Source organism: Belonocnema kinseyi, chromosome 4 (genome assembly GCF_010883055.1).
Source record: "Belonocnema kinseyi isolate 2016_QV_RU_SX_M_011 chromosome 4, B_treatae_v1, whole genome shotgun sequence".
NCBI lineage: Eukaryota > Metazoa > Arthropoda > Insecta > Hymenoptera > Cynipidae > Belonocnema > Belonocnema kinseyi.
Genome location: NC_046660.1, coordinates 98,386,592 through 98,401,684, shown reverse-complemented (window position 1 = coordinate 98,401,684; position 15,093 = coordinate 98,386,592). Strand labels below are relative to the sequence as shown.

Here is a 15,093-nt window from a genome sequence, read left to right as displayed (position 1 = left end):
AAATTAAAATTCGAAAATTTTTTCTAAAGCCTCCAGGGGACTTCGTTTTCGCACGAAAAAATTTTATGTGCCCTTATTGCATCCGGACCCACAATTGATAAACAAGTACATTGAAAGTGTATTTTGCACCCCTTGAGATTTTATTTTATAAAATATTTGTCACTTGCTTTCTTATATTGAAAAAGTTTAATTTTTATTGTGAATGGAAATTAGTGAAGGTTTTTCAAGAACTGGTGGACTCATAAGGGTGCGAGGACACCGATGAGGGGTTTGGAAGGGGTGAAAGTCAACTGAATGGCGCCGTCGCGTCGCGACGCCACACCCCGCCGGACTTAAAGCTGCTTACGACTCACGCTGAGGGTAAACCACCCTTTAAAGCGATCGCGCAAAATTAAACTCGTTTTTTTCCACTTTTCACAACGCCTATCAGCAAATAAGTGCGATTCTCCGGATAGCGAAGCACCAGCGTTATCAGGGCTTCTCAACTTAAATGTGCTCGTTGAAAATTATTTCCTATCAAGCGTTTTATTATTTCATTTTTCTTTTTAATAATACAAGGATAAAAAATAAAAATTTTAAAATTTGTAAAAAAAGAATTTTTAACATTAAACTTTATCCACGTTGTTACACGTCCAGGATACCCGAGTTTTCACCTCCCTCTTTCAATTTTTAAAATTGCAAAAAGCTTCAATCTATTGTTCCTACTAACTTTCTTTTGATCTTTCAGGTAATGTCTTGTTATAAATTTATGTATATAGACTATGGACTTCAATATTTATATTCACCTTTTGCTGTTCAATATTTCACGAGATTTATGTTTAAAGGTTCAATGATATTTGATTATATTAATAATTAGAGGAATGTTGAAATGGAACAGTATTCTTCTAAATGGAAAAAACACAACATAAATGCAATAAAATCAAAAGTACAGTAAACATTATTCTGATATGAGTACAATGAAATTTATTAATATTCAGTAAAACATTTCAGTGTATATTTCGTTACAATTTTATTAATGAAACACAACAGTAGAGAAGAAGTGGCAATCAGATACAGAATATTTATTAGAAAATTAAATGGAAAGTGAAATTTAGCGTAGACAAAATTATGAACAATACTTCTAGTTCAACTTCAAAACTTTTTACATATTATACGCAGAAATGTTTACCTTATTATTTATAAAGTAAACTAATTTATTTGCAAGAATATAAGGTGAATTTATGAAATTTTCTTCTTGCAACCAAACCATAACAGGAACTATGTACAACACTTTTCGAGTGACGGCTTCTTTGAGGTAGCTAAAATTGGAAGCACAGGTGTTAAATTGCATTTAAACGGGAAATTTTTGTGTGAATTTAAACGAGTTTTTGTGTAATTTTATCCATATAAAAAAATTGTTGTAACGGTGTGCCTTGAAAACCTCACAATCGTTGTTGTAGAAAACCTGACTAGCTTTGTATTAGTTGAAATTCCTTCATATCCTAAATTTCAAATTTTTTAAAACTAAATCTGGAAATAATCTGTTTTAATAAGAAAATGCACAGGAAAGAGGTGGCGAATTAACAACTATTTAATACTTTTATGCAGCTGAATTAAATCTGGCATATTATATAATAAATGATTAAATATATTATATAAATTTTTTATGTTGGTACTGTTGCCTGAAATTAAGTATTTAAAAAAGAATTTTAATACGAAATCCTCGCTAAAATCATAAATTTTTAAAGAAAACTTCCAATTATAAAATAATTTTAGGTTCTGTTAGCGTGTCACACCAGAAATCGATATTTTTTAATGAAAAATGTTTAGATGTCAAAGATGAAAAAAGTTTCAACAATTTACGTTTTTCAGTTTACTTAGTTTTTTGCTGGAAATTGACATTTTTATATATAAAACATTACTTTTTAAAGCTCAATAATTTTTTAACAATTTAAAGTTACGCATTAAATCTCAAGTTATTCATTAGATCTGCAACAAAATGATCCAAGAATGTGTAACTGTCTTTTATTTCTCAATATTGATACAGATTTTCAAATAAATTCAATACCGTTGTAGCTAAAACGATACTTTAGATTTATTGTGAATTTACATAAAAAATTGATGCTTAAAAATAAAAATAATTATAGTCGGACACAAATTTTTAAATTTTAAACAGTTTTACGTTATATTTATGTTATTTGTCAGAAATAGGTTATTTTAAACAAACAAAAAATAGGTTTAGATGATGGTTTACAATATTATACCATTTTTCATTAGATTATGCTAATATCATTGGTTTAAAATAGCTATTACTAATAAAAATCGCATTAGATTTCAAAGAATATTCACAGTATTTAAATAATAACTTTATTTTTGCAAGAAACTACAAAAATAGGGTATATTAGCGTTTTTCACAGGAAATTGGCTATTTTCAACAACAAAAAAATCATTTGCCTTAAAAAATTATACTTGCCATTGTTAACAGCCATAGATTATGTTAATGTTTTTCGCCGGAACTTCGTACTTTTTAATAAGGATCCAACGGTTTCATTGTCTATACATTATACACTAATATTATACATTAATCCTGAAGTTAAGATATAAGTTATCGCACAAAAAAAAATTACGCACGTAGCGTGGATATTCCATAGTTATATTTTACTTTATGATTTGAAATATCTCCAAGTATCTTTTTTCGTTTAGGTATAGCTTGGCCCTTTCCAAAGTTTCAAAAATTTGAAAGTGCGGGCTTTCAAACCAGATGACAAACTTGAAATTCACTTTTATGTCACTACAGAGAATACATAGTAAACGGTCATTACCTTCCTTGTCCTCAAATACGTCAAAAACTTTCATTTCTAATACATCGGATATAATATAAATCATTTTCTTTGTTTTTCCGTAGAACAGAAAAGAATTTGACTATTATTTTGATCGTGTGTTCCATTTAAATCTTTCGACATGTTAGTTGATTTCATTAGACAAGAATCGATAAGCACGATAAAATGTTTCATGACTTTAAAAATAATTGACACTTAGCTCAATCGATTAAATGTTAAAGCTTTACCCGAAAACATATATAAGTTAATTTACAAAATTTAAAAAAGAACTTAAAAATACATTTGCTCATAAATTCGAGTGGAATGCGCACTTATTCATTGAATTTAGTCTTTTCACATCCTAAAAATAAAAAATTCAAGCTAAAAAGAAAAAGCATCCTTATGTGCAAAAAAGTTTGCATTTGTCAATTAAATTTTTTTAAACATCGTTTGAGCTTGCTTGTTCTGCTTGTTCTTAAAATAAAAATTGTCATTAAGTTTATTTTAAAATTCGATCGAGCGATTTCTTCTTTTTTCCTGTAAAATATTCGTTATCCATCTTAGAAACGAAATAAAGTTAACACTGAACAGGGCAAATTTCTTTGAGTTGAACATAATCGAGACTGATAAATATTCAGCTTGTCCAAAATGAGCGTACACGATTTCTTGAGATATACATTTTGAATTTTAATATTAGTATCATAAGAAGAGTTCTAATAGATATATTTTGTGCAGAATCATTTGTAAAAGTATGAAGTTTCTAAAAAATTATTTAGATCAATAATTTTAAATTCAATTGTTTACTATACAGATTATCGTGATAGCTTTAAGCTAGACGACCTTTCAGAGAGCCCTTGAACTCTCGTCTCACTCCAGTCCCCTTGGTATTGTTCACGCTCGTTAAAATTTAAACTGTGCCTGTATACATGCTTTATTGATTTAAATGATTATATTTTCAAACCTGGTTCATATCCTTAGCTTTAGATTATTCAAATAAGGGCAAGTTTGAAATAACCTTTTTTTAAAGAATTATTATTTTAAAAACGTTTTACTTAAGGGGTTCAACCACGGCCGAGAACGAAAAAATGGGCATATATCGGACAATTTTTTTTGGCTCAATAAAGAGATCAAAATATATTATATTTTTATATTTTAAAAATTTCAAGTCGATCGGTGAGTATTTGTTCGAGTTATGTTTTCTGCCGGTTCAAAAAAAGTGGTTTTGAGAAGGACGCGTTTAAAGTTTTAAGTACTTTCAAAAATTACCGGGACATGCCTGAGAGGCATCGCAGAAGAATTAAAAATTTGGTCATTTAGACAGTTTTTCGCACTTCGTCTTTTGGTATATTATTTTTAAGACTCTAAAGCACCTTTTAAACAAAAAATCTAGATTTTTTAATAATTCTGCAGTGGTGTAACCTCTTAAGAAAATATGTGGGCGTCTGCATAAACATAGCTCTATTCGGTGGTTTTAGTTTAGAAAATTTTCGCGTTTTCCTGCGTCAAGTTCAAAATAATTTTTTTCAGGTTTCAGTGGAGTATGGTTCTAGGACCTAACGCTAAATCTGTTGGTACTATACTCATGTTTCTGAAGTAAATGGAAGTCTCTATATTTTAGGTTTGAATGCGCTCCCGGTAGTCACCAACTTTACATGCTTTTTTCGGAAATCGGTTTTTCGAAATTCCAAAAAAAAATTTCCCGGCAACTTGTTTCTTAATTCAAATTATTTGTGTCTTAAAAAGCCCGCAATTAATCCGGTTATACGTAACTCCACATCGATCATGAGGAACCTTTTCATGTGAACGTCCACATCAAATTATTTCAATTTTTAATTTTTACTCATCCCTAAAGTATTACAAAAATTATTAATAAAGTGCTTTCTTATATAATATTTAATTATATATTGTAATAATATTTATAATATAGATTATTATAAATTGCCAAAATATAACAAATTTTTTAGGACCGCATCCAGTTACAATCAGGATGTCATGATATAAAGCTTCTATATACTGCTTATTCTAAAAGAATTTTTTATTATTTTTATTTTGACTGGAAAATTGCGAAAAACTTTGCAATTAAGAAAATAGTTACGTTTTTCTAGAAATATAAAAAGTTTACTTTTTCATAAACTCTTTCACGATATCTTCTTAAAGTCTTTGGCGGGCTCAAACTATTTTTGAGACCAGAAGATTTTTTTTTAATGCGGGATAAAGATAAATGTCGAAAAGGATTTATAAAGAAGTTTTTCGCCAGTTTAAATATCACATATAGGGGAAAATTAAAAAGTTTAAATAATCGAATTTGAAATGAATGAAAAAAATGTATTTCAGATAAACGTGAAAAACATCTTTTTCTATTAATATGAAAAAAATAAAAAGAATTATTTGCTAGATTGAGAAGCACGATTTTGTTGTATACTTATATATTTTTCTAACTTAATGACAATCTTCTCATACAAACCATTTGTGATATTTTGTAGTTCAAAATAACAATATGAGCTACTTCTTGAAGCCTAAAATACGAGGAATAAAATGTATATTATTTGAAAAAATTAAAAAGATTATAAGAAGTTTAAAAAATAAATAAATGGGATTGCTACTAATAAAACCTTAGAGGAATTTTTAAGGATTTCAAGTGAGTTTCATATGTTTTAGGGTATTATTAATGATTCTGAACTACTTTACTAAGTGTCAAAGGATTTCAATTGAATTTCAATTGGTATAGAAAATCTTAACATTTTATAATATTTCTATAGATTTCAAAGAATTTCATAGAATCACAGGTTTTCGCAGGTTCTGAAGAATTAAAAAAAATTCTCACATATTTCAGATAATTTCACAGGATTTCAACATTTCCGTGCGGTTTTCAAAAATTCCCAAAAACCTTGGAAAATTTGGAACGATTTTATATAGGATTTATAATATTTTAGGATGTTTAAATAAATTAAATTCAAATCATATTTATGCATTAGATGTTAATTAGAATAATTTGAATAAAACCATATCTGGCTTGGTATTTTTATGTTTATTAAGTAAGAGTATATATTTATAAACTATTTTCGTGTTGCAAAAAATTATGACAAAAGTAAAATATTACTTTAAATTAATTAAAAAGCATTTTTAAATTTAAAAAAATGGAGAATTTCGATTATTCTCCGCTTTTCACAACAAACTCCATTTGTTGAAAGTGACTTCTGCATTGCCGGTTATATAACAAAAATTTTATGGTGTAAAAGAATACTTTTAGACTGGATTAACCTCTAAATCAAGTGTTTTACGCGTTTTTACTAATATTTTCTTCATAAAATTATCTCCAAAATGTGTTTCTTTTAATAATAAAACCGTGTTACCGGATAACAATGAATTTTTGTAGGGTCTGTTACGGGTTGCAAAATCGGCTATTTTGGTTAAATAAAGAAATTTTAATTGTAATTAAACTTTCACGTCTTGTAGTATACTGAATCATCTTCAATTATTAATCAATTTAAATATGGAAATTGAACTTTTAGGTCATAAAATTAATGAGAAACTCTTTTATAACGCGTATTTATCAATTAGATCTGAAGCTTTCTTTTAAAATACGAGTATATAACACCATCAATTGACAAAAAAGGCAGTTAGGGACAAGTTATTGAATGACGTTTACTCATATTTAATCTAATTTATTTTGATATGGAATAATGTAAAAGAATGGGAAATATGATATCATATTATATATAATACTTGTGATACAACCCTGTGATTAAAAAAAATTATTTTACAAAACACAAGCGTATAATATTTCAGGAAAATGATATTTTCAACATATTAATTTTCAGCCATATAATTTTCAAATAAAAAACTCATTATTTTATGCATGTATAGATTCAGCTAAATATTCTATAATATTTTTCTTAAATGGGAAAATGAAGTGGCAAATAAAGTTGCAAACTAGCACCCGAAGTTTTTGAATAGACTTGCTCCAGATGTAAATTTTTTCCTTTAAGATTTATTTGTTTCTTGTCTTAATTTTTAGAACAAATATTATTAAACAATTATCGACGATTTTGTGATCCGTTACAAATTATTAATTTCGGAAAAGCTTCTAGAATCGCCTGATGGAAAAAAATGATAATTTTTCTCAAATTCGATCATCAAAAAAAAACTAAACTTGGACATACCGAAAGTTTTATCAGGGAAGATATTTTTTATATTTTAATATTTTCCTTATTACAAATTATTTACTTATAATATCTGTTGATTATTAATGTTTAGTACTAATATTTTTGTAAATATCAACTGATTTGGTTGATCTGATTTTCCTATAAGTAATGTATATAAAAGAAAATTCTGTTAAATACTCCTTTCAGTGAATCGATTACGAAAAAGAAACTATTCTTGCTAAGTTGAGGAAAAATCTTGCAGCATTTAAATTCAAGTTTCCATTTGTACGCATAAATGTGCACGTTCATATACAGAAATTCTACCTTGCCGTACACCGCGATTTCTCCTCGTTCAGCGCAATCTTAGAAAATGGAATAAGTTTTCTCGGCGAGGAAGCACGGCTGTAACAGCCATCCAACTCCAACCGGGATGGTTATGCTCCAATTAAACTTAATCGCGGCTTTTTCGTAAGAGACAATTAAGTATAAAAGCTCAGTCGGGTTAATCATCCATCTCGTCGTGGAAAAAAAGGATCGCCATTAAATGAAACAATAAAACTGAATTCAAATGTGTTTCATGCAAATTAATTTTATCTTCACAAATTAAAAGGAATATATGCCGGGAAATAAAATAGACTTTAATCAAATTTCGTCTTACGTTTCATATGCTGTTACTTTACATACTGCATTCATCATTTATATTATCTATTAGAAATATATTATCATACGAACGAGTAATGCTGGCTGTTTTGTTTAACATAAAACTGACCCCATTATGAATTTAATAGTTGCAATATATGATTAATACATCAAATTAATGTCCAAAGATAATCTTATCGTGATAATGTAATATAGGGTAGTTAAAAGCAAACACTTATTTTCGAAAAGATAATGAAACTTAGTACTTGTAAAAGATAAACTATCCTTTGTAAACATATAAAATTGTGGCAAACCCGCCGAGAAAATGGCAAAGTTGTGTTAATAGCAGATTAGGTACTTACTTTTTAACTCTAAATTAAGCTTTATTTTCTTTTTATACAGCCATATAAGTCCGGAAACTTAGTTCTGGGACACCCTGTATATATGTATATAAAATTATATTCGAGATAATTCTAAGATAGATATATTTTTCCATAATAAATAATGAAAGGATAAAATGTAAGAAGAAATTAAATCATATTAGGTATTTGCGGGTACATTTTAACTTGATTGCTCTTGTTTACAGTTTTTCGAGAAAGATAGAATTTCTGAAAGTTAAAAATTAGAACACGTTGTTCCTCGAGGGACAGGGCCATCTAGTATTTCTTTCTTGGCCGTTTGCTTTCTTCGACTAAGATAAATGACAGTGAGGTTTGACGGGTTCGATGTTAGTAAGTTGACTTTGTTTAACTGTCTGTTGACTTCTCTACGCTAGAATATCTCAATGCTTCACTTAATAATGATATGATTTAATGAAAATTATGTGAAATACACCGTTACACTTTTCTTTTAAATTGATATATTTTAAAGACATATTAAATTGAATACTAACTTCATCCATGAGTAGTATAGTTATTCTAATGTGGAGTATATATGGATAATTGACAAAAAGTTCACCACTGTAATTCGTTGTTATTTTCTACTTTTTCAAAAAATAAGTTATTTTCAAAAATCTCTGAGTAACGTACCAATATCAAAGAAAAATTTAGTACAGTATCAATATTTTAGACGACTTTTTTTTTAGAAATTATAAATAAAAAAGTACGCAAAATGTTTTATCACGCACCTGTCTAAAACTACAAATTTAAAATGAAAAATTGCTAAATAACACTAACACCTTTTTTTAAATATTTGAGATTCACAGATATCACTTTTATTGAGTTGAAAAACATACAAATCAATATAGAGTTTATTATTTTAGAGTTAAGGATTTCAAAAATCACTTTAAAGTCTGTCACAGTTTTTTGGCCTGACCACGCTGCATTACTATTTTAAGATAAAACTAAATTTTCGAGACGACTATTCCAAATACGCTTCATATCAATTTGTCATGTACTATAAAATTAGATGATATTTTGAAATTCTGAAATCGAAATCAAGTAAATTAAATCTAGAAGTAGTCCTATTTAATTAGAAATTCATAGGAAACCTTATGCTAATTTCGAAACATTCTTGATTTTTTAAATTGTTGTGCTGTTTAATAAACACTTACAAATTATCTGATAAATTATTGAAAATATTGTATATGTCTTATGTTAGTGTTTCTCGCTGAAAATTGCTATTTTTATAGAAGAGTTTTAATCAAAAATCAGAAAGTTTTGAAGAAGAGTTACAATTTCTAAGAATTGTAGGTTGTGTTGGCGTTTTTTTCCCGGAAATTGGCATTATTGAACAAAAATCATCGACAAGATTCCCTCTTTTTAACAATTTTGGGTTAGGTTACTTCGCGTTTTCCTTTATGTTAGCGTTTTTAAGCCAGAAATTGACATTTTTAGACAAAAATCATTAGAATTAGAAGTTTCATGATTTTTAACGAATTTTGGTTACGTTAGCTTCTTTTTCACCAGGAATTGGTATTTTTATACAAAAATCATTGTATTTCGAACAAGACTTACAATTTTTAAACATTTTCAGGTTTTATAGACGTTTTTTATACTAAAGTAGATTATTATAGATAAATATTATATTAAATTTCAAATAAAATTTACAATTCTGAATAGTTTTTTATATTAAATTAAGTCAGAAATATCAATTGTGTATTTTACTTGTTATCCTACAATTTCTTAAATACCACAATTAGAAGTACCAAGTTAAAATAAAATCTCGTAGGAAATGGGTATTTTTAATAAAAAATATTATATTTCAAGGAATATTCACAATATTTTAGGCGTTTAGGATTTTTTTTTAAAGCTCATAGTATAAAGTGATCTACCTTTTAAAGATCATCTATGTATTAAATTAAGACCCCAACCGCCTACAATATTTGTAATCCTATTAGTATTTTAGGTAAACTGTTAGAAAAATCTGTATGAGGTTTAATATACATGTGTGTGAAGCAAATATGCACTATCGCTACTGAATTGTAACATGAAATGTAACAGCAATGTGCGTAAAAACTCAACCTGCTTTCATTTCTTTAAATCTTGTCAATTATTCTCAATTAAATAATTAATCTAGAATTCGTCGACTCAGTTTTTATTTATAATGAAAGTGAAATGCACGGGTAAATTTTTTTTCCTAAATACGTTCTAAATGGTCAAAATTTAAGTCGAATACAGTTAATTTTAGGTTAAGTCTGTTATTTATTTGCTTGATTGGACTTTTCGACTTGAAATCCAATTTTATTTTTGGTTAACAAAAAGCGGGTATCATGTTTTATTATTTAGAATCGAAAATTACAGCTAAACTTATTTTAAATTTGTGAAAAATGAAATAATATGATTTTTCTCGTAAGTGATTAACATGAACGATTATGAAATTTAATATACGCGCTCTTAATGGCGATTTCATATGATTAGTATATTTATTTTCATACACATGGGTATATTAAAGTTAATATTATTTTTAACAGTGTAGCCAATAAAAACACATTTAATGTTTGGGATATATCGCAGTTTAGAAGTTACTTAATTATGATTGTATCATATTAGGATATTAATATTAAATTACATTTTTATCTTATCTCCATTTTTAAATGAATTAAAAAGATATTCGCTTCGAAAATCTTTTAAATATCAAAGAAATCCAATTTTAAGCACAAAATATCTTTCATCGATTTAAAAAATGGTTGAAGTTGAGGAAGAGGTATACTTCACACTCAAGTTGCTTCTAAGTCTGAAAGTTTTTGGATGCCAAATTGCAATCCAAAATTCAAATTCTCTCGTATCAAAAAAATGTTGAATTTAAATTCATTGTCTGAGTAATTAAAATGGCTACTGATTTTAAAAGTATAGTATTAAAAAAATATATTTCTCAAATTAAAAATGAAAAAAAAAGATTTCAAATACAGCAGAGAGTATCGTAAGATTCAGTGCGGTACGTTTCGCTTAAGTGAGAAGGTTCTCATAACCAACATTGTCGTAGCACTTAGCTTCTTAAGTAAATGGGTCAAACCCATTTTTGTTCTTTTTGACCTTTTTCTTTGCACAGAAAAACCCAGGTAAGGGAGCGTTCGCATTTCTAGCAAATAGAGATAAAATAGTTATAACGATCGTAGAGGTGACGAGAGAACGAGTAAATAAAAAGGGACATTTCAGAACTGGTTTAATTAGTTTTATTCCATTTCATGTTTATGTACAATGCAAATTTTGTTCAATTTATAACGCAAAAAAAATTTGCTAAGTGTGGGGTTCGAACCCACGCTCCCAGTTGGGAACCAGAACTTAAGTCTGGCGCCTTAGACCACTCGGCCAACCTAGCTAGTTGTTTTTTTTGTTTTGTCTGAATACAGGTATAATGTTATTGTATATTGTTGCTAATTTTATTTATTTTTTAAACCATGATTACAGATTTTGCACAAAATAGATGAAGTTTTGGAACCAGTAGTATCAATACACTCAGCAGAGCCTCCGGTTGTAAACCCAAACGCGTTGCAGTTCTTGAATTACACTGATCAACTTAACTTGGGACAGCGTCGTACGCGGTAAGTTTACTGAGATTTAAGTTTTAAAAATTCGGTAAAAAGCATTTCAAAAATCTTAATAACTATGCTAATAAAAGGATCACTTTCAATTTAATTGTCTTCATAACATCTAACAATTTTTAGTTCCCCGAATATTGATACAAATTTTACAATTTATATTCCTGTACTGAATTAAAACGCGTTACGTAATTTTTGAATGATCCCTATTAGATAATTACCTTCACGGGAAAGTTGTGATGTAAATGTGATACAAAAGTATTCTGTTATATTCTAATCCATACATTTAAACACTATATTTATTTTTTCAAAAATCACTATAAGTAAAAGGCAATTTTTTTATATCTGATTTCTGGATCATATTCGATAGAATGATTTGGATTAAATAATTTGTTATTTAGCCGAAGGCTAAAACTTAAACATCTGCTAAACAGTACTTATTTTCTTCAATTCTGAGAGTGGTTTTCTAGTTCTGAATCTGATATTTTGTTTATAAATAAGAGAAAGCAGTATCCATGTGTACCTAAATAATCCGGCTATTTGATCTGAAATTTTGGTACAAATAGTTCCTTTGCCAGGTCCCACTATTCGAATCGAAAAAATCCGGCTATTCGTAACGATGTTTTAGTAAGCATAGTCACGGCTATTCAAGAAATCCTAAATATTTTACATTTTGAGCAAGAGAAATTTTCTACTATTATTTAAAGTAAGCAATTATATATTTTTGACACGAAATATTTTATCGGTATAATTTCTAATAAAAGTGTAAACACTTGTTTGTTCGGAAATATTGACTAGTTCATGTTTCGTTCAGTTATATGGGTTTTTCCTTTCGAAACAATGCATATCAGCCAAGTTCAACGTGAAAATGCTCCCTGGTTCGATAACAAATGTTTTGATTGGTAGCCACTTTTTCGGAGGCTATTGTTTTACACTATCGCATTCAAATGCAAAAGTTCATCACATTGAGGATGATCAACTAGCGAAAAAATCAATGCAGTTGTGACAAAAACCGCAAACCAAATCGCAGTTGATTCAAACAAGAAAGTTATATAACTAGGCGTGCTTCAAAATCAACTGATGAAAAATATGTACTCATACTGATTTTGTGTATTATTTAAAATTTCATATCCTTTTTTATCATAAAAGGACACTGTTTTAAATACTCGAATATCTAGAAAGTTTAATATGACGGAAAATTCCTCGAGGGCAAGTTTATTTTCAAATAAAATTATTTATAGTTCGGTGATAGGAAATTTTACAGCAAATTTAAAAAAAACATGAACAATGAATATACACCTTGCAAGCTGCAATGTACTTTTATTTTAAAACACTGTTATTCAATGAGGGGGTTTATAACCATTAAAGAAGGGACTTTTCCTTCAATTGTATTTACAGTTATTTTTTGACAATTCAATTAATTTATTTTTAGAAATCAATAATAGAAATTTTCTTTTTCTGTATTATCTAGATATATATCAAAATATTTTTAATTCTTTTAAAAAAATATATGTAAACTTTACATACGTTGAAGTTAAAGAGGTTAGCAGGTAACATAAGAAGACACTGGAAATGTCCGGATGTGTGATCCTTTCTCTACTTCCAGTGAAAAGGGTTGGGAATGGTCAGACAGTTGAAGGTATTCTCTTTCAGGAATTATTTCTATTCTTGAATTTTGCATTTCATTAACCCTATTCTACAATATGTTTCATACTTCAAAACTCTATCCCGGGTAGAAATTATAACTTGGTTCTTAAGAGGCCCTGTCTAGATTTCCTATTTTATATCGAGGCCCTACAGTGGCAATCTATCGAGGGCGCAAGCGAAAGCGTCACGCTCAGCTAGCGAGGTAACCAGTAGGCAACCCCATGAGGGCCTATTAGTATGGTCTTTATAGAATCTAGATAGTCCCTCACACTTTATTGTTCAAAAGCATTTGCTATTGTTTTTTATTTTGTTGATTCAAATAAAATATGATGAAAATATTAAAAAATTGATCATGCTTTAAATTCTGAAGTGTGATGGTATGGTTGCAGTAGTATTAAAGTTTAACCACACATTGCCATAATCTATTACCAGAAATTTTTGATTCAAAGAAGGAAAAACTTAATCCAATTGTAAAATACATTTTCTTTGCAAAAGTTTAATCTAAAGATTTTACACCTTTCTGTAGCCTCTGACAAACACTCCTCCGTTTTCTCGTATTTTTATTGACATTCGATTATTAAGTATACTCTGCACGTTATTCTAAAACTAAACTTATTGTTAAATTTGACTAGAGAAGACTTATTACTAATAAACTAAAGACAAACGCAGCAGTTTCTTAAAAAATCCGCAAGCGCCGAGAATCGAACGTACGCACCGCAGGCTTATAAGTCGAGCGTCTAATCCCCATCGCTACGATGCCACGCTCAGTGTGGTGTCATAAATGCTTGACGGCATTCATCCGATACTTTAGAAATGAAGAAAAAAGGTTTTTGAAGCTCGATTTGTTACATATGATTTTTAAACGTACTTACGTGATTTCAAATTAAATCAATCTGTAAGAAAAACTCTTTTCAAATTTTTAAGACACCAAATGTTTTTAATTTTTTCAGAAAAAAATTGAATTTTTCAAAGTTTGCATCTCGGTATTTTTTAATTTGTTCTTTTTTTAAATTTAAGTATAATTAAGCATAAGAACCTTAATGTACTTTTTTGCACTCACATCTGTATTACCCGTTTTACCTGTCGAGGGCTTTACAAGGTCCCCTCAAGAAAATAATTAATTGATAAAAGTTATTTTAAATATATCTTTATGAATAAAGCTTTTTATCTAGTTTAATTGAAAAATATAGTGCTAAAAAGTGAGTATATCAATAATTTAAGTAAAGTAGCACACGACAATAACCTGTGGAGGGCCAGCAGAGGGAAAGCCTAGATTCTTTCAGCTAAAAAATCTGGCTGCGGCCTCGTAAGAGCCAATATTTATTTTAGGCATAAAGAGGCAATTTCTACCCGGGATATGCAATACTACCATAAATCCCTGGTGAAAATGTACTTTCCTAATAAAATACAATAAATTATAATAAAATACGTCAATTTGACAATTGTAATTTTTTGTATAAATTTGTAGTTACTTCTAAAATTGTGTCAATATATCAGAATAATAGCAAATAATTTTATTTTTAGTATATTTTTGTTTGTTGAACAAAAATCGCTAAAATCTTAGAAGATTACAACAACCAACTTCCAGTGTAAACAGCGACTTTTTTCTACAATTCAGACATTTTAAACAATTGTTTAAATTATAATTAAAGCATGAAAAGACTGCAAAATAACACACTTCAGACCAAATAAAAAGGTCAAATATATTGTTAAGGATCGTTCATTGTAAAGAAATACGAAATTTCGAGAGACAGTATGCTCTCCTCATCAGAAATCAGGAAATATACGAGGGTAGTTCAATAAGTTCTTAGAATGACCAACATATGGCGCGCGAATCGCTCCAAATCATCTGTTTTCAGTCAGCACCACTCCCGACTAGATATAT

General features: G+C 28.5%; 1 protein-coding gene and 1 non-coding gene across 8 annotated transcripts in view; one reads left to right on the top strand and one right to left on the bottom strand.

The window, feature by feature from the left end:
• The window catches only part of LOC117170553 (fasciclin-1), a 492,646-nt gene that overhangs the window by 388,694 nt on the left and 88,859 nt on the right, over positions 1–15,093 (top strand). For all 7 annotated transcript variants that reach the window (XM_033357372.1, XM_033357371.1, XM_033357376.1 and 4 more), the window contains exon 4: positions 11,431–11,564. In XM_033357372.1, the coding sequence (XP_033213263.1) occupies positions 11,431–11,564 (134 nt within the window). The remainder of the gene's footprint in view (positions 1–11,430; positions 11,565–15,093) is intronic.
• Positions 11,258–11,341, bottom strand: Trnal-uaa. The gene has a single exon. It is a non-coding gene; the product is annotated as a tRNA-Leu (tRNA).